The following is a 23,699-nucleotide window of genomic DNA, read 5'->3' as shown; positions in this document are numbered from 1 at the left end:
GGACAAGTATTGACTATGACATCAGCAACAACTTCCTTGCTTTTCTTCAGATTGGTGTCATTTGTTACAGAGTGAGAGTTTATACAGTATGGAAACTAGTCCTACTCCCATTGTGTTTGTGTTGGCTATTCAAATACCTATCTGTACTAATGTCTGTTACCACCACTCAGCCTGTGCAATCTGGTTTTTAAAACACCCACTGAAAATGTGGAAGGGGCTCATATTCATCTGACAGACGAAACTGCCAAGAGTGCATAATTCCCTCAGTATTGCCTGGAGAATCCACTGAGAATTGTGTGTGAAAGTTTTTGGATTTAGATTTAGATTTTGCATCTAGAGTCTTCCGACACCAAGGCATGAGTGCTACCAACTAAGCCACAGCAGACAATAAGAAATGAAACTAATCTATCAGTTAGAGACAAATACATCTTAAATAAGGTATTTATATGTAAAGCTGCAACATCCTGACCAAAGATATTAGATGATACAGTTGTATACCAAACAAGATCTCAATGTAAACAATGCCATAGTGGGAAGGTGCTGATCAGGGGAGCAGAGTCTGCACTTACTTTGTGCTGTGCACGTTTGCTAATTACATAGCATCATTAACCATAGACTGTAAGCAATGCAACAGGCTGCCTATTTTACCTTAGGAATGGAGTATATCCTTCTGTTATTCAAGAAGTAATTTTATTTTGTTTCAGAAGCTGTATTTGTAGCAATAGTATGCTATACATGAAAATGCATCATCTGTTATGTCTTTATATGCCTCTAAAACTCAAAAACAATTACATATAAAATTAGAATGCAAATCTCCTGCATTCAATGCTAGTGAGCAAAAATACCCAGGACTATATAAAAAAATGCAGACATTATAAAACAAAATGCACATGCAGACTTCTGTGCTAAACTACAGAAAGTGCACTAAATAATCAGTGCCCACTATTCCCCCCATTTTATTGTTCTTAGCTTTGCAGCATGTATTATTATATTTGGATAATTTTTAAATTTTTTTTAAAAAACTTACAGCGTGGTAACAAGCCCTTCCGGCCCAACGAGTCCACGCTGCCCATTTTAAACCCCAAATTAACCTACCCGTACGTCTTTAGAATGTGGGAGGAAACCAGAGCACCCGGCGGAAACCCACGCAGACCCAGGAGAATGTACAAACTCCTTACAGGCAGCAACGGGAATCGAACCCCAATTGCTGGTGCTGTAATAGCGTCGTGCTAACCGCTATGCTACCGTGCCGCCACATTTAGCATGTGTTGATGACAATTTCCCCTTATACTTCATATACAAATACTGTGACAAGCATTTCTCATTACTTGTTACCATGATTCAATTTACAAAATAAAATGAAATGCACCAGAAGTGACATTTGCAAACATTCTACTAAATTCTAGGAATACAAAGATACTGCTAAGTAGTATCACATTTCTAAAGTTATACTGAGGGCAAAATATCTCATAGCTAAGAGCAGTTATTCATGCTGGGCATCACTAGGTGAGGCCAGGCTTCTCTAGGTTGCCTAACCAGACAACCTGAGAAATTCACTTCATCTTGCAAGACAAAAATGAGATTTCACTATTCTTGCTAATTACCCAGTTTTAATGTTATAATGGAAATCTAGGTAAAGTACAACATTTTGAAATTAAGAAACAGAACTGAATTCTGTTAAATGAAAAATTGTTTATTTTAAGCACTCAACAAGCACCCATAGAAGCTTTTCACACCAGAGAACAATTCCTGCCACAGATTACATTCAGTTCAGTTAGCATTTAAAGTAGTTCATTTGTTTTGAGAATCAACATTAAAAAAACTTTAAAAAAACAGAACAGCCAAGATTCAAATGTTGAAGACTCTTCAGCCAAGTTAAATTCCTGAGGAAAAAAGTGAAGCTGGCTCTCACAACAGACAAATGATAAACAGAAGAAATACTACAACATGTACAATCATCACACACATGCTTCAGGGCAAGGTCCAATGATCCTTGGGCAACACTAAGGCAACCAATTGTAACTGCTCTGACTTAAAAACAAACCTGTATAAATGCCTGGAATCATTAAAGATGCAAATTTTACAGCAAAAAGCCAGCATCATTACATACAAGATCATTGAGGCAAGCCAAATTTATGCCCCTATTGCTTACAGCAGTTAACTCTCAAATAATGCTTTGTTTGACGAAGGTTAGATGCTACCTAACCTTCTGAGTATTCCCACCATTTTAAGTTCTTACTTCAGATATCTAAGATCCTCAGTATTTTCCTTTTGAACCGATTTATCTGGTGACAGACCAGGTCCAGTGTCACTACATCAAAAAAAATTGCCATTTTTAAAAAAATTACATAAATGTAGTAACAACTATAATCCACACCTCATTGTGCTAGTAGGCACAAAAAATATTTCAGATAACTGTTCAACTCCCGACAGTACTGCCAGCAGCAAGATAATGCACAAATACCATAAAGTAAACAAAAAGGTTGTTGTTATAATTCACTTAACTAAAGCAACTTATAGATTGACAACTTCTCCAAATATGGTTGCTTCTCTTACACATTTTTATCTTAAGCAGTAGTAGTCTTACTTGTAGCAGAAGTTCTCCTTCTTGAAGATGCTCTCTTGGTTGAGGTTGTTTGCAGTTTTCCGGGATACCATTCCTATTAGATTTCAAAGTTACTGGAGAAACAAAAGTGAAAGTGATTGTTGTTTCTTTTACAGTATTATTTTAAGTGTTTCAGTATAAACAACAACTTGTCAGTCACTAATACAAATAGAGAAGCTTACAAAAATACTTACTTGATTATACCCCAAAAGGGTCAATGCACAGTACAATATTGTAAATATACCTAATAAATTAGACTCCTCTACATCCAAAACCCCAATACACAAAAATCAAAAGTACACACAATATAGAAAACACATTGGTGAAGTAACTTTGCTAAGAGTCATCAAACATTTTAAACAACAGCCTGTAGAGCAAATACCATTCTCAATTCCAGGAAATCTGCACTAGACTAGGGGGAAATTCTTATAGCATCAGAGAAGAGTATAGCACAGAAACAGGCCCTTTTGGCACACCTCATCCGTGATGCCTATCCATGCATTTGCCTGCATTATATCCATATCCCCAGACACCTGTCCTATCCAAATTCATGTCCAAACATCTTTTAAAGGATGTAATTGTACCTGCATCCACCACCTTATTAGGCAGCTTATTCCAGATATTCACCACCCGCTGTGTGGAAAAGTGTACCCCTCAGATCTCTTAAATTTCTGCCCCCTCGCCTTAAACCTGTACGCTCTACAATCCCCTGCCTGAGAAAAAGATTGACCATTTATCCATAGAACCATAGAACATGACAGCACAGAAAACAGGCCATTTGGCCCTTCTAGTCTGTGCCGAAACGTTATTCCGCTAGTCCCATTTACCTGCACCCAGTCCATACCCCTCCAGACCTCTCCTGTCCATGTATCTATCCAATTTATTCTTAAAACTTAAGAGTGAACCTGCATTTACTACATCAGATGGCAGCCCATTCCATACCCCCACCACTCTTTGAGTGAAGAAGTTCCCCCTAAACCTTTCCCCTTTCAGCCTAAAGCCATGTCCTCTCGTACTTATCTCTCCTAATCTAGGTGGAAGGAGCTTACTTGCATTTACTGTCTATACCCCTCAATTTTGTAAACCTCTATCAAATCTCCCCTCATTCTTCTACGCTCCAAGGAATAAAGTCCTAACCTGTTCAATCTTTCCCTGTAACTCAACTCCTGAAGACCCAGCAATATTCTAGTAAATCTTCTCTGCACTCTTTCAATCTTACTGATATCCTTCCTATAGTTAGGTGACCAAAACTGCACACAATACTCCAAATTTGGCCTCACCAATGTCTTATGTAACGTCACCATAACATCCCAACTCCTATACTCAATACTTTGATTTATGAATGCCAGGATACCAAAAGCCTTTTTTTACAACAGTCTACCTATGACACCACTTTCAGGGAATTATGTATCTGAACTCCCAGATCACTTTGTTCCTCCACACTCCTCAGTGCCCTACCATTTACTGTGTATGTCCTACCTTGATTTGTCCTTCCAAAATGCAACACCTTACGCTTGTCTGCATTAAATTCCATCTGCCATTTTCTGGCCCATTCTTCCAGTTGGTTCAGATCCCTCTGCAAGCTTTGAAAGCCTTCCTCGCTGTCAACTACGCCTCCAATCTTAGTGTCATCAGCAAATTTGTTGATCCAATTTACTACATCATCGTCTAGATCATTGATATAGACAACAAACAACAATGGACCCAGCACAGATCCCTGAGGCACTCCACTAGTCACAGGCCTCCAGTCTGAGAAACAATCATCCACTACCATTCTGTCTTCTTCCACACAACCAATTTCGAATCAGTTTACAACCTTTCCATGGATACCTAGTGTCTGAACCTTCTGTACTAACCTCCCACGTGGGACCTTGTCAAAGGCCTTACTAAAGTCCATGTAGACAACATTCACATCCTTTCCTTCATCTACTTTCTTGGTAACCTCCTCGAAAAACTCTACAAGATTTGTTAAACACGATCTACCATACACAAAGCCATGCTGACTATGCTTAATCAGCCCTTGGTTGTCCAAATACTTGCATATCCGATCTCTCAGAACACCTTCCAATAATTTACCTACTAATGATGTCAGGCTCACCGGCCTGTAATTACCTGGTTTACTTTTAGATCCTTTTTTAAACAATGGAACAACACAGTACTGCACCCATGGCTAAGAACATTTTAAATATATCTGCCAGGGCCCCTGCAATTTCTACACTAAGTCTCTCAATGTCAGAGGAAATATCTTGTCGGGCCTGGGGGATTTATCTACCTTTATTCACTAAGGCAGCAAGCACCTCCTCCTCTTTAACCTCTATATGTTCCATGACACTACTGCTTATTTCCCTTCCTTCCGTATCCACTATGCCAGTTTCCTGAGTAAATACTGATGCAAAAAACTGTATAAGATCTCCCCCAGCTCCTGAGGCTCCACACATAGACAGCCACTCTGATCTTCTAGGGGACCAATTTTGTCCCTTACTACCCTTTTACTCTTAATATACTTGTAGAAACCCTTTGGGTTTACCTTCACATTATCTGCCAAAAGCAACCTCATGTCTTCTTTTTGCCTTCCTGATTTCCTTTTGTAGTATTTTCTTACTTTTTCTATACTCTTCAGTACCACATTTGTTCCTAGTTGCCTATATCTGCTATACACTTCTTTCTTAACCAGATCGGCAATATCCCTTGAAAACCAAGGTTCCCTATGCCTGTTAACTTTGCCTTTAATCCTGGCAGGAACATGCAAACTCTGAACTCTCAAAATTTCACCTTTGAAGGCCTTCCACTTACTGAACACATCCTTGCCAGAAAACAACTTATCCCAATCCACTCTTCCTAGATCCTTTCTCATTTCCACAAAATTGGCCTTGCTCCAATTTAGAACCTCAACTCGAGGACCAGACCTGTCCTCATCCATAATTAACTTGAAACTAATGACATTGTGGTCACTGGACCCAAAATGCTCACCTACAGATGCTTCTGTCACCTGACCTGTCTGGTTCCCTAATAGGACATCAAGTATTGCATTCTTTCTTGTTGGTACCTCTATATGTTGATTTAGAAAACTTTCCTGAACACATTTGACAAATTCCAAGCCAGCCAGCCCTTTCACAGTGTGGGAGTCCCAGTTAATATGTGGAAAGTTAAAATCCCCTACTATTACAACTTTCTGTTTCTTACAGCAGTCTGCTACCTCACTACAGATTTGTTCCTCCAATTGTCTGACTATTGGGCAGTCTATAATACAGCCCTATTAGTGTGGCCACACCTTTCCCGTTCCTCAGTTCCACCCATATGGCTTCTGTAGACGAGCCCTTCGGGCTGTCCTGTCTACGCACAGCTGTGATCTGTTCCCTGACTAGTAATGCCACTCCTCCCCCTTTCATCCCTCCCCCTCTATCATGTCTGAAATGACAGAACCCTGGAACATTAAACTGCCAGTCCTGCCCCTCCTGATTCCAATTCTCACTAATAGCAATAATGTCGTAATCCCACGCGCCAATCCATGCCCTGAACTCATCTGCTTTACCTATAATACGTCTTGCGTTGAAATAGATGCACCTGACAACATTTCTATCACATACAAACCTTTGATTTCTGTCTATGCCTGAAGTGCTCACATGACCTTTTTCCTCCTCCACTTCACTATCTGCTCAAACACACTGGTTCCCCTCCCCCTGCAAATCTAGTTTAAACCCCCTGGAGCAGCACTAGCAAACCTACCCACAAGTATGTTAGTCCCCCTCCAGTTCAGGTGCAAACAGGTCCCACATTCCCCGGAACAGAGCCCAATTGTCCAGAAACATGAAGCCCTCCCTCCTGCACCATCTCCTTAGCCACGTATTTAGCTGCATGATCCTCCTATTTCTAGCCTCACTAGCTCATGGCACAGGTAACAATCCTGAGATTGCAACCTTGGAGGTCCTATCTTTCAACTTTGTACCTAATTCTCTAAACTCTTTGCAGGACCTCCTCCTTCCTATCCAAATCATTGGTCCCTACATGGACCATGACATCTGGCTGCTCACCCTCCCTCCTGAGAATAGCGAGAACTCGATCCAAGATATCGTGGACCCTGGCACCAAGGAGGCAACAGACCATCCAGGATTCTCAATCTCTCCCACAGAACCTCTTATCCATCCCCCTAACTATCCAATCCCCTATCACTACTGCTCTCTTCTTTTCCCTCCTTCCTTTCTGAGCTAAGGGTCCCATGTCGGTGCCAGAGACACGACCACTGCAACTTGTCCCTGGTAGGTCATCCCCACCAGCAGTATCCAGAATCATTGATGGGAACAGCCACAGGGGTGCTCTGCTCTTTCTGTCTATACCCCTTCCCTTTCCTGACAGTCACCCAGCTACCTGCCTCCTGACTTTTAGGGGTGACTACCGCCCTGAAACTCCTGTCTATTTCTGCCTCACGAATGATCTGAAGTTCATCCAGCTCCAGCTCCAGCTCCAGCTCCCTAACTCAAGTTTGTCAGGAGCTGCAGCTGGATGCACCTTTTACAGGTGTAGTCTCAGGGACAAGTGTGCTGTCCCTGACTTCCCACATACTGCATATGGAGCACACAACTGCCCTAACTGCTGCCTTCATTACCTACTCCTAAGTTAATTAAATTAAAGGAACTTACCGACCTTACCTCTCAGGGAGCAAGTTCTTCCTCAGCCTCTGCTCACCAAAGCCTCAAAGCTGCACTCCTACCCTGAGCCATTCACCCACTGGCCACTCTTCTTCAGTTACCCCTCCTTATATTTGTCCCTGCCAATTACCTCAAGTACACACTCCCTCTAATCAACCACTCAACACTCTGTTTAACCCTTCAGTTGCCCTCCACTTATTAAGCTTTTAAAATACACTCACCAGTCCTGAAAGGGACCTGCTGCTCCAACGGCTCCCGAGCTGCTTCTGTATCCTATCTATTTCCCTCATAATTATATAAGCCTTTATAAGGTCACCGCTCAGCCTCCTATATTCCAGTGAGAATAAAGCCAGCCTATTCAATCCCTCTTAATAATTATAGCCCTCTATTCCAGACATCATCCTGGTGAATTTCTTTTGCGTAAAATGTAGTGAGAGAAGAAATCCTAGCGGGAAGCAAGGATTTGGCAACAGTAAAGATGCTGACAAGATTGCATACCAGAGGATGAACTTTAAATTAACTAATAGAATCTGAAAAATGTTTTCCCCGTATCACTATATGTTCTTAGTGATTTCTACTATGAAACTCAATAAGCAATTTTGATGGTGAGCTTGGAGCAGAAATGATTTGAAACAGAGCCACTGATCCGATAGATTGTGTGCATAAAAAAGCAAAACATTTGCCACTACATTAACTCATGGCTTCCCACATACTTTCATAACTGCTTTTCACAACTAAGAGTATCCTAAGCAGTTACATTCCATAGCTGTCTGTTTCATTACGCTCCCTCACACTCTCCCATGCTGTGCTACCTGTTGCTCCCTAGATTGGCTGAGAAGCAATGCAATTACACCGTCCAAACAACTGTTTACTGAAAAGTTCTTTGGGACGATAGGTATCGGTATCAGAACATGAATCCTGATATACACAATGGCTTGAGTAAAGGAAATGACGACAATTTATTCAGTTTTACCTTAAAAATATTTAAAAATACTTAAGTACATGGCAAAATAAATTTAAAATATCTGCAACATTTATCTATTGTGCAAAATAAAGGCATTCTAAAACAGTAAAATGCAGATGTGCTCAGAGGCACTGAAAATAATTCATGGAGAACTTTTTGTGCAGATTGGAATAAAGCTCAGCAATACCACAGCAGTGAAACATTTATCCCACTTCGTTATCAGTCTAGCAGTCAATCCAAAAAAAATTAAGTGACTATGCTTGTCAAAGCAATATTTTAATTAAGTTAGTTAAGTCAAAATTTCTTTGTATACAATATTTCACTGCTAACTAGTTTCCTTTGAAACTGTGCATCTGTTGACAACCAAAAAGAATAGGTGAACAGAGATTATTTTTATGGCATCAGAGCTCAGAATAGACATAAACAAATTATGGAATCTTATCCAAATCATTCTATCTTATTCAGAACTTAATGTCACTTCATTCAACCTCAGAGTCAGGAAATCCAGCGCAATCCACTTTAAGTCAAAAGCTAGCAAAATTTAAAAGATCTATTATGGCTTCAGATTCACATTTTGCAAACATACAGAGGAATAAAACATTGAGGTATTGAAAATAAATGCATGGTCCCCTGTCTAAAGTAATGGACAAGTTTTCATAAATGTTGATGAACAAATGAGGTCAAATATTTATTGCATGCTTCAAAGTGCTAGGAGCTTGTTACTGAAGTGACAAAATGCCACATGGTACAGTTAAAAGGTGACATTTCTGCAGCAAATCACCTAGAAATTCATTTAGTGGCATGGATGAAAGGGAAGAACTAGCCCATTTTAGAATGCAACACTTGAGCATTTCAACAGAATACAAGGACTGCTATTTCACAGCAGAACAAGTAACTCCTGGCCCCAGGAGGAAAGCCATCAACAATTCATGCAAGATACTTGGAGGAACGTCTTATGTTCCATTGTTTCTCTAAAGATTAGGAGTTGAGGAGCAGCCATGGTAAGTGGAGCCACTGCAGTATTTGCTTACATTAAAACACACCAAAACACTCAGCTACATCCATCTATTTCCCCAATGACATGAATTTACCACTTAACACAGAGAAGCCATGGTGTTTCCAATATGAGCAAACTGAACTAGCACACTAAGGGTTACTCTACTCTCCATTTGTGAATGCTTTTACTTCACCTGCTAATGCCCATCATCAGCCCAGAGTGTTGAAAATAGAAAGGCTTCTGTTCCAAATCTCACCCGAACAACGGTTGTACTAATTATTAGGAACATTATTTCAAAACTACAAAATTTTATGTAATGCAATGTAATGTAATGTAGTTTTTAAAAAAGGGATTCAGATATAACCCAGTGTAGCGGTTGCTACCGCGGAATAAAACAAGACTCTACTCGGAGGATTGCCAAACAGAACTGGTTTACTTTCCCACCTTGCGCGGGCCCTTTAAGGGAGAATGTTCCCGCCCAAAACAACCGGCAATGACGTAAGTCCTACGTCATCAGGACTTTCCCGCGCGCGGGTTCTCCCCATCGCTCGGAAAGACGAGGCCCGCCGCCATCTTAGGCCTCGTCACTCCGACGCCGTGCGACCCGACTGCCTAGCCGGTTCGCCCGACTAGACGGTGAGTCGCCACACAACCCCCCCCAGAACTGGCGAGACAGTCCCCAAGGTCCGTGGGCTGTGCCAGCTGCCGCTTAGGGGGGCGGCCTCTGCGTCGCGGCGTGGCAACCTCGACAGGCTGTTGCAGATCCAAATGGGCCGGTTTGAGGCGGTCCACCGTGAAAACCTGTTCCCTGCCTCCAATGTCCAAAATAAAAGTGGATCCGTTATTCCGCATGACTCGGAACGGTCCCTCATATGGTCGTTGCAATGGCGCCCGAGGTGTGCCCCTGCGAACGAAAACAAACTTACAGTCCCGTAGTTCCTTGGGCTGGCAGGATGGGGCTTGACCGTGCCGTGAGGTGGGAATCGGGGCCAAGGCGCCAAGCTTCTCGCGCAGGACTGCTGGGGGTTGTTCCCCTTGGTCCCGAAGGGCAGGTATGAAATCCCCGGGGACAACTAGTGGCGCCCCGTATACAAGCTCAGCTGACGAAGTGCGGAGGTCTTCTTTGGGGGCAGTGCATATGCCGAGCAGGACCCAAGGCAGCTCGTCAACCCAGTTAGGACCCTTCAGGCGGGCCATCAAGGCTGATTTCAGATGGCGGTGAAAACGTTCCACCAACCCGTTTGATTGAGGATGGTAGGCCGTGGTGTTGTGCAGCTGCGTCCCTAGCAGGTTCGCTAATGCAGCCCAGAGACTGGAAGTGAATTGGGTGCCTCTGTCTGAAGTGATGTGGGCCGGAACGCCAAAACGTGAGACCCAAGTTGTGAGCAGCGCCCGGGCGCAGGAATCAGTTGTGATGTCAGTCAGGGGGGTTGCCTCAGGCCACCTCGTGAACCGGTCCACGATGGTAAGGAGGTACCGGGCTCCTCTTGAAACCGGCAGAGGGCCCACGAGGTCGACGTGTATGTGGTCGAACCTCCTACGGGTAGGCTCGAACTGCTGTGGTGGGACCTTGGTGTGTCGCTGGATTTTTGACGTCTGGCAGTGCAGACAAGTCCTGGCCCACTCACTGACCTGTTTGCGCAGACCATGCCAGACAAACTTGCTGGCGACCAGTCGGACAGTAGATCTGATGGACGGGTGCGCCAACCTATGTACCGAGTCAAAAACGCGTCTCCGCCAGGCTGCAGGGACTATAGGGCGGGGCTGACCAGTCGCAACGTCGCAAAGTAGGGTCCGCTGACCTGGACCAACCAAGAAATCTCGGAGCTGCAGACCCGAGACTGCGGTTCTGTAGCTGGGCAGTTCGTCGTCGGCTTGCTGTGCGTCAGCTAGGGCCGTGTAGTCGACACCCAAGGATAGGTTGTGGATGGTTGGTCTGGAAAGTGCATCAGCAACGACATTATCCTTTCCGGAGACATGTTGGATGTCAGTTGTGAACTCGGAAATGTAGGATAAATGTCTCTGCTGACGAGCTGACCAGGGATCGGAGACTTTGGAGAAGGCAAAGGACAGAGGCTTATGATCGGTGAAAGCGGTGAAAGGCCTGCCTTCTAGAAAGTATCGGAAATGCCGGACCGCCAGATACAGCGCTAGAAGTTCCCGATCAAAAGTGCTGTACTTCAGTTCGGGCGGTCTAAGGTGCTTGCTGAAAAATGCCAAGGGTTGCCAGCGGCCTTCGAGTAGCTGTTCCAGTACCCCACCCACCGCGGTGTTGGACGCGTCTACCGTGAGGGCAGTCGGGACGTCAGTCCTGGGGTGTACCAGCATCGTGGCGTCTTCCAGGGCGTCTTTGGCCTTAACGAAAGCAGCCGCAGCCTCGTCAGTCCAGGTGATGTCCTTGCCCTTACCAGCCAGCAGCGAGAACAGAGGGCGCATGATACGGGCTGCTGCAGGGATGAAACGATGGTAAAAGTTGACCATCCCAAGGAATTCCTGTAGGCCTTTGACTGTGTCGGGGCGGGCAAAATGGCGGATAGCATCCACCTTGGCGGGTAGGGGTGTTGCCCCGTCGCTGGTGATTTTGTTGCCGAGGAAATCGATAGAGTCAAGTCCGAATTGGCACTTGGACGGGTTAATCATGAGGCCGAAATCGCGGAGGCGGGAATACAGCTGGCGGAGGTGGGAAAGGTGTTCCTGGCGGTTACGGCTGGCGATCAGTATGTCATCCAAGTAAATGAACACGAAGTCCAGGTCTCGGCCTACCGCGTCCATCAGCCGCTGGAAGGTCTGCGCGGCGTTCCTAAGGCCGAACGGCATCCAAAGGAATTCGAACAGGCCGAATGGGGTGATAATCGCAGTTTTGGGGACGTCATCCGGATGAACCGGGATTTGGTGGTATCCCCTAACGAGGTCCACTTTGGAAAAGATGCGGGCCCCTTGTAAGTTCGCTGCGAAGTCCTGGATGTGAGGGATGGGATAGCGGTCCGGGGTGGTGGCGTCATTCAGCCTGCGGTAGTCGCCGCAGGGCCTCCACCCTCCGGTGGCTTTGGGGACCATGTGCAGGGGGGAGGCCCAGGGGCTGTCTGACCTGCGAACAATCCCCAGCTCCTCCATGTGATGGAACTCTTCCTTTGCCAGGCGGAGCTTGTCTGGAGGTAATCGTCGTGCTCAGGCATGAAGGGGTGGCCCTGTGGTAATGATGTGGTGTCGTACCCAGTGTGTGGGCCTAGAATTTGTAAACGAAGGTGCCAAAATCGATGGGAATTCAGCTAGGAGCTTGGCGAAATCGTCGCCAGAAAGGGAAATGGAGTCCAGGTGCGGGGCTGGTGGGCTGATTTCTCCCAGAGGATAGGTCCGGAGAGTGCTAGAGTGGACTAACCGCTTCCTTCGCAGGTCGACTAACGGGTTGTGGGCCCGAAGGAAATCGGCTCCTAGGAGTGGTCGGGCGACGGTGGCAAGGGTAAAGGTCCAGGTAAAACGGCTGCCGCCAAAGTGTAATTGAAGCGTACGGGTGCCGAAAGACCGTATCGTTGTACCGTTGGCAGCATTGAGTAGAGGACCTGGTGGCCTGTCACGAGTGTCGCGGCCTGTCGGGGGCAAAATACTGACCTCCGCTCCAGTATCAACGAGGAAACGCCGTCCAGATTTCTTGTCCTGAACGAAGAGGAGGCTCTGTCGGCGGCCAGCTGCCGTAGCCATCAGCGGCGGCTGGCCCTGGCGTTTCCCTGAAACTTGCAGGGTGGGCAGCATCGACGGGCCTCCGCACCCCACCTCTGATGGTAGAAGCACAGCTGGTCACCCGTGTCGTCGTCTGCGTTCCTGGGGCGTGGCTGCTCGGTTGCTGGGGCCGGGCGAGGCGGGCGTTGGGCTCGCGGCCTGGTGATTTGACTGACGGACGAACCGCTCTCGCGCTTGGCCCTCCACAGGACATCTGCCCGGGCGGCCACCTCACGGGGGTTGCTGAAGTCGGCGTCAGCTAACAACAAGTGGATGTCATCGGGGAGCTGTTCGAGGAAGGCCTGTTCGAACATCAGGCATGGCTTGTGTCCCTCGGCCAATGCCAGCATCTCATTCATTAGGGCGGATGGGGATCTGTCCCCTAGGCCATCCAGATGAAGCAGGCCGGCGGCGCGCTCACGACGGGAGAGGCCGAAGGTCCAGATCAAAAGGTCTTTGAAAGCCGGGTACTTATCTTCCTCCGGAGGCGACTGGATGAAGTCTCCAACCTGGGCGGCTGTCTCCTGGTCCAGAGAGCTAACCACATGGTAGTACTTCGTGGAGTCAGAGGTGATCTGCTGAAGGTGGAACTGCGCTTCGGCCTGGTCAAACCAGACGCTGGGCCGAAGTGTCCAAAAGGTGGGCAGCTTGAGGGCCACTGCGTTGTCTGCTGCGCTGTCGTCCATTTCGCGGGTCCAAAAGCCGTTTGGACCGTCGGGGTCACCAATGTAGCGGTTGCTACCGCGGAATAAAACAAGACTCTACTTGGAGGATTGCCAAACAGAACTGGTTTATTTTCCCGCCTTGCGCGGGCCCTTTAAGGGAGAATGTTCCCGCCCAAAACAACCGGCAATGACGTAAGTCCTACGTCATCAGGACTTTCCCGCGCGCGGGTTCTCCCCGTCGCTCGGAAAGACGAGGCCCGCCGCCATCTTGGGCCTCGTCGCTCCAACGCCGCGCGACCCGACTGCTGAGCCGGTTCGCCCGACTAGACGGTGAGTCGCCACACCAGCTGGGATTATAAAATTAGAATTCTGCAGCTGCAGATATCAGCACAAAAATCAGCACTGAATGCACTTTAATAAAAGGAAATCTCTGTTATAACTGCAGTAACTAAAACAATGTGATCCCTGGCTACAACCTTATTTATGCAATACTTCTAGCTGGATTATGGCAATATTTTTTCAAAGGATTAGTTCTAGGATATGACAAATAAATACAACTCCCACTCTTGTGCTGCAGAACACAAGTCTTGAATGAATATGGATACATTCAAATATGCAATATAAAATCATTAAATAAATATTTTCCATTATTCAAACCTAGGTAAACTGAAACCAAAAAAAATGTTTGTAAAGCAGTTACAGCCAGTGCACGCAAACTTAGTGCAATTGCAAACTTCATAAATCTTATAGATTCAGAAGATCCTAAAGTCGAGGGCAAAATGTTTCCTTATTAAGAAATCAGAAAATTTGTAAGTATAATAGTTTGTGTCAGGCTGAAAAAAATAATGCTGCATATTTTATGAAATGAAAATTCCAAGACTAGTATTTAGTTCTGATCAGCACATGAACTGAACCAGAGTGTAAATGCTGTGAGAGCACATTCAGTTTGGATAAGAGTCTGTGAAGCAACCCAAGTGCAATGATTCAGCGTCATTCAACAGTTCTTTATGGTTATAGTTCCGCCCATTGTTCCCTTACAGCAACATGGCAGGAAGTAGGAAACCCATTAGTTCTCCTCTAGCTACACATTTATATACCATTCAACATAAGTGCAAACTGATAATGAATGTTCCAGCTACCACATAAATACATCATCGTTGTTGGAGAAAAGTCATCGTAAAATTTTTTTGCTGTCATTTTGAATCATTAAATAACTTTGGATCTTTGTTCCTTTTTTGGGCAGAGGGGATATGTTGAGAAGAACCCCAAGCCACTTATTTTCTCATTGCTATTTCGGAAGTCAAAAGTTTCATGAATGAAAATATTTTGAGAAAACAATTAAAAAAATTAGAAGAATGAATCACAAAAAAGGGACTGCTTCTGATCATGTAGATCAGAAAGCAAACATTTTAAAACCTAATAAAAAGATAAAGGAAAGGCAATCAGTTTTTCTTGCTGCACACTGGGTTAAATTGGTTCCCCCAAATTCAAAAGGAAGAAATTCTTAAGTGACTTCAGAGAATGAAGATTCCAAAAATATGCCCAAAATGAACATACTGCAGATAATGGAAATCTAAAATCAATTTTTTTTAAGATTAAAAAAACAGCAAATATCAGAAATAGAGACACGAGACTGCAGATGCTGGAAATTTGGAGCAAAACACAAAGGAGCTGGAGGAACTCAGCAGGTTAGACAACATTTATGGAGGGAAATGGATAGTTGACATTTCTGGTCAACCCCAAACATCAACTGTCCATTTCCCTCCATAAATATTAGAAATATCCAGTTCTGATGAAAGATCATCAACCTGAAGCATTAACTCTGTTTCTCTCTACAGCAACTGCCTGACCTATTATTTCCAGCATTCATTGTTTTTAACTTCCAGTGTTGTGTGCTATCCATCCTTAATATTCAATGCCTTTTCTTAAATCCATCACATAATGTGCCAAATGAAAAGCAAGGGGTTAATAATAGAATTTTACATATGCACAGAGATTCAATGTTTCCATCAAAGAGGCACAAAAACTGATGCTCATTTCAGAGATGCTGCCTGACCTAATGATTTCTATCATTTCTTGTTCTTATTCCTGATGCGAATCCTACACACAAATTTAATTTACATATTTTTATATATAAGAAAATTATAAAAAATACTCTTATAGAAAACATTTATGTAAATTAGGTTTTCCACAAATGAAAGAAATATAACATGTGGTGATCAACATACACTGCATTAATCCAAACACTTGCAAATCTGAATGGGATTTTAGTAGGGTTGGCAAGGCGATTTACTATCTTAAATTGCTTTGGGAGGAACGGGACAAGAGCATGATGGCTGTAAGACTGGAGTGAAATAGTCTACTACAGGAGAAAATGATACTGGGAGGCATTTATTTATAAAGGCAAGAAAGCAAATTATTACAAATCTGTGTAAGTGTGGAAAATACTTGAAATATTCAGGGCAGGCAGAACATACAAACAGAAAAAGATTGAGATTTAATTTTTAGGATGATGGCTTTTCATCAGAACTGGAGATGAAAATCAAGAGATTTAATGTGTTTCAAACAAGTACAAAGAAAGGGAAAGAGGAGGAAAGAACATGAGGAAAGACTACAATAGTGTTACAGAAGGAACAAAAGTAGGAAAAATAAACAAAAACTGGATCTAAAGGATGTATAAATGAGAATAGCAGAATTATTACCAACAGCTGCTAATGTTCCTAAAATTTAGCTTGAGCTCCATTGAAACAGAGCATAAAATCCTCAGAAGTCATGCAGCAAATATGGATTAACAGTAAAAGATCATGGAAAAGTCTAAATTTAAAGATAAGGTGAATGTACTACACTTTATTTTTAATTAGAAAAAGTATTACAAAGATAAGACTCTATGATTCCTCTACCTAGCCCTATTCTCTTGTCCCATACCAATAGAATAATTGAAAAGGTATATGGGTTTTCAGTAGCCAGATGCAAGCAACTTATGGAGAGTTTTTTTAAATTTCTATGTATTCTAATTGAGCTGATGACACAAATTTGGTGAAGGGATTAATCTAAAATCCATATATATGACTGATTAGAAAACAAATAATTGTATGAATTACACTAATGTTTGTATCCAAGTGTAAACATCAACGTTCAGACAAATTGAGTCAGCTGTCGCTTGCAGCTCCAAATTCTACTGGCGATTAGCTCTTCCCTTGCAAACAAGTCCCGGACATACATGGACCTATTGCAAGTCCAGGCTGCACTGAGCAACAGATGCTGCCATATCAGTCACTCCAATCAGTCACTAATGTCAGGGAGGAGTCCAAATGTGGAAAAACCTTGCTAGAATTGCACAACATGATGCTGGGATATTAGTCTTTCTAATCATGTACCAGTCAGATGTGGTGGAGCATCAGAGACCTCATTTATTTGCCTGAAGAGTCTCAGCCAGAAAAATGGAGAAAGTATATTTTATTTCTGAAAGAAGTTACTTTAGTGTTTTTTATGGGTTTGTAAATGTTTTAACATGTTTCACATTAACTATAATATTATTATTTTTAAAATATTGCAGAACATCAGAGATTATTAAAATCAATACAATAAAAGAAAGCCACACTGATTTTGACAGGAGGTAAAGCTCCAACTCCACCAATGCTTTCTATTAAAAGACACACAAGGCATTCCAAGGTTCTACTCTGCCTTACTGGATGCCTCCAGGGTGCAGACAGTCAACTTGATTGGCCCTTTGCATCCAGCCCAAGTAAGTGTGAGTGGATGGGTCTGCTGGCAGTAAGCCAATTCCTGCACAATTCAGACCATTAACATCCTGAATCTGCAGTATCTTTAACATTTCAAAATAGTTCACAGAGGTGCATAAATGCACACTGTAGCAAGGTGGGGAAAATTAATAGGAATGAACAAAATCTTGGTCAGAGATAGAATAAACTAATCAACCATTTGGTCTCCAAATGGTACAGTCTGCCATCACTCAAGTTTTTCTGATAACATTGGCAAACCAAGGTTTTCCCTATTGTAATGTGTACCTCCTGTTTGCGCTGCAGATTGTAAGGAATGATTCAGTGGGAACAAATATTATATTAAACACTTTCTGCATTGTTAACATGGATAAATTTTGAACCAAATCAAACAAAAAATACAATAACTGCTCCAGCAAGTCTTCACCTCAGAATACTATCCCAGTAACACTGATATCCATTGTTCCCACATCTTGTTGTCTAGCAACTGTAGTCATACGTAAAATAAACACCATTAAAAGTAAACACTGCTGAAGGACTGGTTAATCCTACGTGAAAAGATACCATACTCACCACCAAAGTATGACAATTAAACATTTGAATTATGCCCTGGTTGCTCACGATTAATTACCTCAAAGCAGCAGCTGTGGGTCTCTAGTAGTAATATGTAGCCTTACCCATTTTTGTGGCGGGCAGGGGGAAATAGCAGGGATGGAGGTTGAAGGGATGATGTAGACCGAGGGGCTGATTGGCATCAAAAATATGCACAGGGCAGTCCAGTACAACATTGGTAACAACTACATAGATTGATGACGACACTGATAAGAATCTAATAGATTCTATAGCATTAACAATGTCTTATGCATACCACAGTTTTTGCACCTAATATTTGATAAGGCACATTTCTTTAGAAACAACACAGCAATTGCAGAAATATAACTTTAGAAGGATTAATGTGAATTTATTTCTTCAGCTGAAAATATTTATAATGCATTAAATAAACTTAATATTTGTCAAAACCAGCAAGAGCCAGAATTTAGTCTGGCAGGTAAACAAATAGCATCCACTGGCCTTTAGACATGCCCATGTCAGATTTCTATGAGGAAGGCAGGTTACTGATGGTGTACTATTTGCTACAGAGCATTGAATTCCTGTGTGAACAAGCAACTGAGATCTTTGTTAACCAATCAAATTGAAGCATTGATAATAAGTGTTGCAGAGTCTAAAACAGGTAGAGTATTTTTGAATAATTAAATCAGGTAGAGACAGCAATATAGAAGGAATGAAAGAAAGACTGTTATAATTTTTCCAGTCTCAGACCAAAGTATTTTTTTACATCCAAATATCTGAAAGAATGAGGCTCCTTATCTTCATCGGTCAATTTTCAGTACGTTTCACATGATAAATATTTTTAAAAAGGGAGTCAGGAGACGAGGCATTCTATTCAATTTTTGGAGATAAAGTTCCAGATAGTTTTTTATTTAATTACTCATCTGCATTACAATAGTGTTTAGGTTGTTACATTTTTTTTTAAATCATACAGTAAATTCAGGGACATTATGTTCATTTGTGAAATAAGCATCAACTCTTTTGCTATCCGATCAGTCTAATATGTTATACACCGCACACGGCCATGATGTATTGTTCAAATCTGCACATACCATGTTATTACTATTCTAGAAAATGCCACAAAATCTTTGAGCACATCTCTATTGATGCTTTCCATAGCGAGGCAGATAGCACAAAGTTTATTCAATCTTACAGTGAATCAATAAGCTATCTAGTATAGTATCTTTGATTAAGTTAAAATGCATTTATTCCACAGCATCTAAGGAATACCAGTTGTTTTTGCCAATTTGCAAGAAAATGTACATTTTGACATGCAAAATGTAAAAAAAAATCTGATCTTCATTAATGTGTGTTTGTAGTTAATTTCTACCTTATGGTTTTTGAGGGGTCCAGAAAATGGATGATAGGACAGGGAATGTACTTCAGGATGTAACCAAACTGCACCAATTTGAGAGGGTTGAGTGAGCGGGAGGGGGGTGGAACTCAACACAGTTGTGGCTAAGATCCAGCAAGCTGGAAGCAGAGACAAAAGGCTAGATGTTATTGTGGACTGTGGCACTGTATGACAGAGGACCAAGATGTTTGAGAAAGGGAAGACCCAAAAAAGGCATGTGTCATAAGTATCATAAAAATAGCAGGTTTGACAGGAATACTGGATTAGACAAAACTGTAGATGATTACTACTCAACTGTCTCAGATACATCATTTCAGGATGAAAACCTGGCATCCTTTTCCTTTCCATGTCTGATCTACTTGTGATTCTTGGCCCATACCTATTTGATTAATTCTTAACCTCTGAACTAGCCTAGAAAAATACTTAGCAGAATCAAACTGCAACAAGGGAAATAAAAGTGGACAAATCATTTGCTGTGATGTGATGTAGTCGGAGATATGCTGAAGGAACATTCAGTGCAGCTGAACCTGAAAAATCTCCCCCACTGATATCTGGTCTAGTGCTAATGCTGACACTGAGACAACAGTCATTGAATGTAGTAAAGCAATAGACTGACATGGGAGTAATGCTGATGTCCTAGGGCTTGTTTATCACCATCTCTGGAAGTGTTCTTTTCTACTGAAAGACACACCAAAGATGAGGGAGAAATAATAAATGATGGAAGGGTAGGAAAGAAAGTGTTCTAGAATGCTCTAGAATGCCTGATAGTTATAGCTTTGGATTAATCATAAACAAAATCTCCTGATTATCAATCAACATATTGATTGGTTTCATGGAATTACAGAACAGAAATACTAAAATAGTAATTACACAGCAGAGAAATGGTCCATTCAGCCTAATTAGTCTATCCTGGTGTTGTACTTTGCCCTTTTCACTTGCATCATCTTTCAACACATTTTTTCCATTCCTTTTATTGGTAAAGTTTTCTTCTGAAAGCTTTTGTTGCCTTATCCTCTTTCTGTGGTAGCAAGTTCCGTATCAAACCACATTCCATGTACAGAAATTCTTCCTCACTTCCCTACTGAATGAAGTATTAACTATTTTGTACTTATGTCCTTGGATTTGGATTTCCCAGAAATGGAAGCACCCTTTCCACATTCATCCCTTTAAAATAATAGATTGCACTAAGACTCCCATCATCTTATTTCTAAGCCTCAACAAAACTGCAACACGTTCACTCTCTTCTCGGGGTTTTTTCTCTCAGCTGTAGCACCTTCCTTAGCAATCTTGTTTTCACTTCATTTTGTATGCAAATCAGAACTGCACAAAGTATTTTATGTGCAGCTTGATTAGAGTCTTATAGTAATTGAACTGAACTTCAATGGTCCTTGGACAAGATGCCCTTTCAGCATTCACCTTGGAGTTGCACCCACAACATTCACTGCTCAGGAAATATCAGCAATCTGGCCAAACTCCTGATTAAACTCAGCATACCAACCCCACAGCACACTTTGCACCACTTGTCAATTACCCCTGTGCAATGAAAGTCAGGTGCCCCATCCCCATGTTTGTTGACAGTGTCACTTCCTTCATCGCACAGATGACTGAGATCTCTCAGTTAGTCCTTTCTGGAGTGTGGGATGGCCTCATTTTCATCCCTCCCCCCACCCTAAAAATGGAGAAAACCAACAAACTGGCAGGAAGTGGGAGTTAGAAAATTTTTTTTTAAAAATTAGATCATTTCTATCTTCATTTAATGATTCTCCCAAAATACTTCCACATTATTGGCTAATATTTTGAGCACCTACTTTAAATGGGAACTTAATACTTACAATATTCACTTTCCTCCAACATCCCACCATTATTCAAGTCCTAAAGTGAGCCACAGACCCAGGGTTGCCGAGATCTCACTCACCTAAAAGTCCACTGACACTCAGTAGTCTAGTTGCATTAGAAAATCTCAGTCAAGTTGGGCTCGTGAACGGCAGGGCTTGCCCACCTAATGTGAAGGCTAGGAGATTCCAGTTCCCAGTGCCACATCAAAAGACTGCGATCCTCAGTGAACACGAGGTCCACAGCTTGGCAATCAGCAACCCACTCCATTGATTCGGCCACCTTCTAACCAGTGTGAAGTGTTGGCAGTTCTACTGGTAGCTGCTGGTTGCTGGGTCAAGCAAATTTGGCCCAATAGTTTTGAAACCTATAACCCTAGAAATAAACGTCAGCACTGTAGTTGAGTTGCTGATCGGCATTCTTGCTAGCAATAATTTGTTCACCTACAAGTCAAGGCATCTTAGTTCCTGCACCTCACTTTGTGCTCTATTTCTACCCCTGTATGTTCCTAATTTTCCTATCAAATTATGATGGCTCACAATCATCTATGCTAGTTCATCTATCACTTAATTGTCACGACTGCAATTGTTCAAATGACTTCTTATATTATGCTGCGTTCATTAATGTTGGCTATATCCCCCATTTGGCATTATCTGCAAATTTTGATGGAAATTCTTCTTTCCATGCCAAATCATAATGCAAATTATGAATAACAATGATTAGAGCACAGATCCTTTTGGGACACTTCTTGATACCTTCTTCTAATGAATAACTGTCCCTCAACCTAAATTTTGTTCCATTAACTTTCCAGAGAATAGTCAAGTTAGATTAGCATGACTCAGTTGGGTGATCCACCTGAAACATACAACATCCTTACAGAACTTGGCAAGGTACATGTGGGGATGATGGCTGGGTTGTGTGGAGTCAGAGTCGCTGTCTCAGATTAAAGGATTGGCCATTCAAGATGGAGATGAGAATAAACTTCTTCACTGTGAGGAACTGAATCTTTGGCATTCACTATCCAAGAGTGTTGTGGAAGCTCACTCACCAAGTATATTCAAGACAAATAAAAATATTTTTAGATATCAAGGGAATCAAGGAATACGAGATCAATGTAGGAAAGTGATGCTGAGGTAAAAGATCAGACACAACTTTACTGAACGATGGAGCACACACAAGGGTCCAAAAGCTGTTCACCTGCTTCTATTTCTTATGGTCTTATGGTTTGATTTTAGAATCCATGCTAATGATTTATTTTTTCTATCTTTAAATACTCTGTTCACTCCTTCAGTGCAGCTTCCAGTATACTTCTCACAACTAATGTTAAGCCAGCTGTTCTTAAACTACCAAGGTAGACTTTCCGTATCTGTGGTTTCATATGCCCTCAATACTGTGCACCAATCCCAATCCTCTCGTCCCTTTCAATGCCACTTTTACCTTTCCTAACTCAGCAATGAGTCATATTTACAGTATTCATTTTTCTCAATTTCTTCCCCCAAATGTCAATTGTATTAACTTCTAGATTTAGCTCAGAGGAAATACGGTTATTCAAAACTTCTGCAAACTCAGTCATTACCTGTAACTAACATATTCATCATTTTATGCCCTTAACTTTCCAACCTTAAAATTTTCCAGAACATGTACATCTTTCTAAATCTCTGATTTGATTCTGTGATTTCTATTTATTTTCTTGATGTTTCTTTTTAAACTTCTTTCAAGGTCTTCAGGTTTCCTTCCCTAGCAAAGCTGGTCAATCATGATTGGGGGAGGAGGAGGTTTGTAGACAAGGGATTCGAGGTGATAGGAGAAAGAAACTAGTTCACAGAGTCAAATCTACCATAGAGGATAATGATTGTGTTGTTAGAGGTAAATCACTTCAAACGCATTTTTATAAAAAGAGACTTCTTGTTTTCACATTCCATCCTGAATGAAGAAACCTTCACATAGTTGTGAGAAAGTCAACCCAAAGGGAAAAATGCACCAAGATTTGTGCAATACTTTATTTTATTTTTGAAAGCAGGGGAAGACAAAAAGAATTACATTCAAGTTGGATCTTGGGGGAATCATGCTGAACGTAATTACACTCGCAAATCTGGTTTCATCTGCAAATTTGGAAATTTTACCTTCCAGATCCACATCCAAGTCATTTGCATATAACAAAAAGGATCCAACACTAATTCAGAGGGAAAAAAAAGTCTATCATTCCTCCAGTCTGAAAAAGAACCATTTATCACCAGTCTACTTTATACCTTTAAGCTCATTTCCCAGACATGCTGCTACTGGACAATCTGGGTATTCCCAAACCAGAAACCATGGATGAACTGGGAGATCCACACCCTACTGAAGTCTGGGACTGCAGCATTCAAATCAGGTGATCCTGACCTAGACAACAAATCAGGATACAACCTCCATAAAGCTATCAGAGATGCCAAGAGAAAATACCAGTTGTGGCAGGGCTTACATGCCCTAAACGGGCTACAAAACAAATTTGGGCAGCATTGCCAACAACAGTGCATCCCGTCCTGATGAGTTTAATGTATTCTATGCATGGTTTGAACAGAAGGGGATT

General features: G+C 42.3%; 1 protein-coding gene across 2 annotated transcripts in view; it reads right to left on the bottom strand.

Moving 5' to 3' along the window:
- Positions 1 to 23,699, bottom strand: part of LOC127570232 (aryl hydrocarbon receptor-like) — a 170,014-nt gene that overhangs the window by 78,325 nt on the left and 67,990 nt on the right. The window contains exon 3 of one of the 2 annotated variants that reach the window (XM_052015542.1): positions 2,588 to 2,679. The exons of the other annotated variant lie outside the window; for it this stretch is intronic. Coding sequence (XP_051871502.1) covers positions 2,588 to 2,679 — 92 coding nt within the window. The remainder of the gene's footprint in view (positions 1 to 2,587; positions 2,680 to 23,699) is intronic. 2 annotated transcript variants of the gene reach the window in all.

Source organism: Pristis pectinata, chromosome 5 (genome assembly GCF_009764475.1).
Source record: "Pristis pectinata isolate sPriPec2 chromosome 5, sPriPec2.1.pri, whole genome shotgun sequence".
Classification (NCBI taxonomy): domain Eukaryota; kingdom Metazoa; phylum Chordata; class Chondrichthyes; order Rhinopristiformes; family Pristidae; genus Pristis; species Pristis pectinata.
The sequence above is the reverse complement of the archived record's forward strand: the minus strand, read 5'-3'. Positions and strand labels throughout refer to the sequence as shown.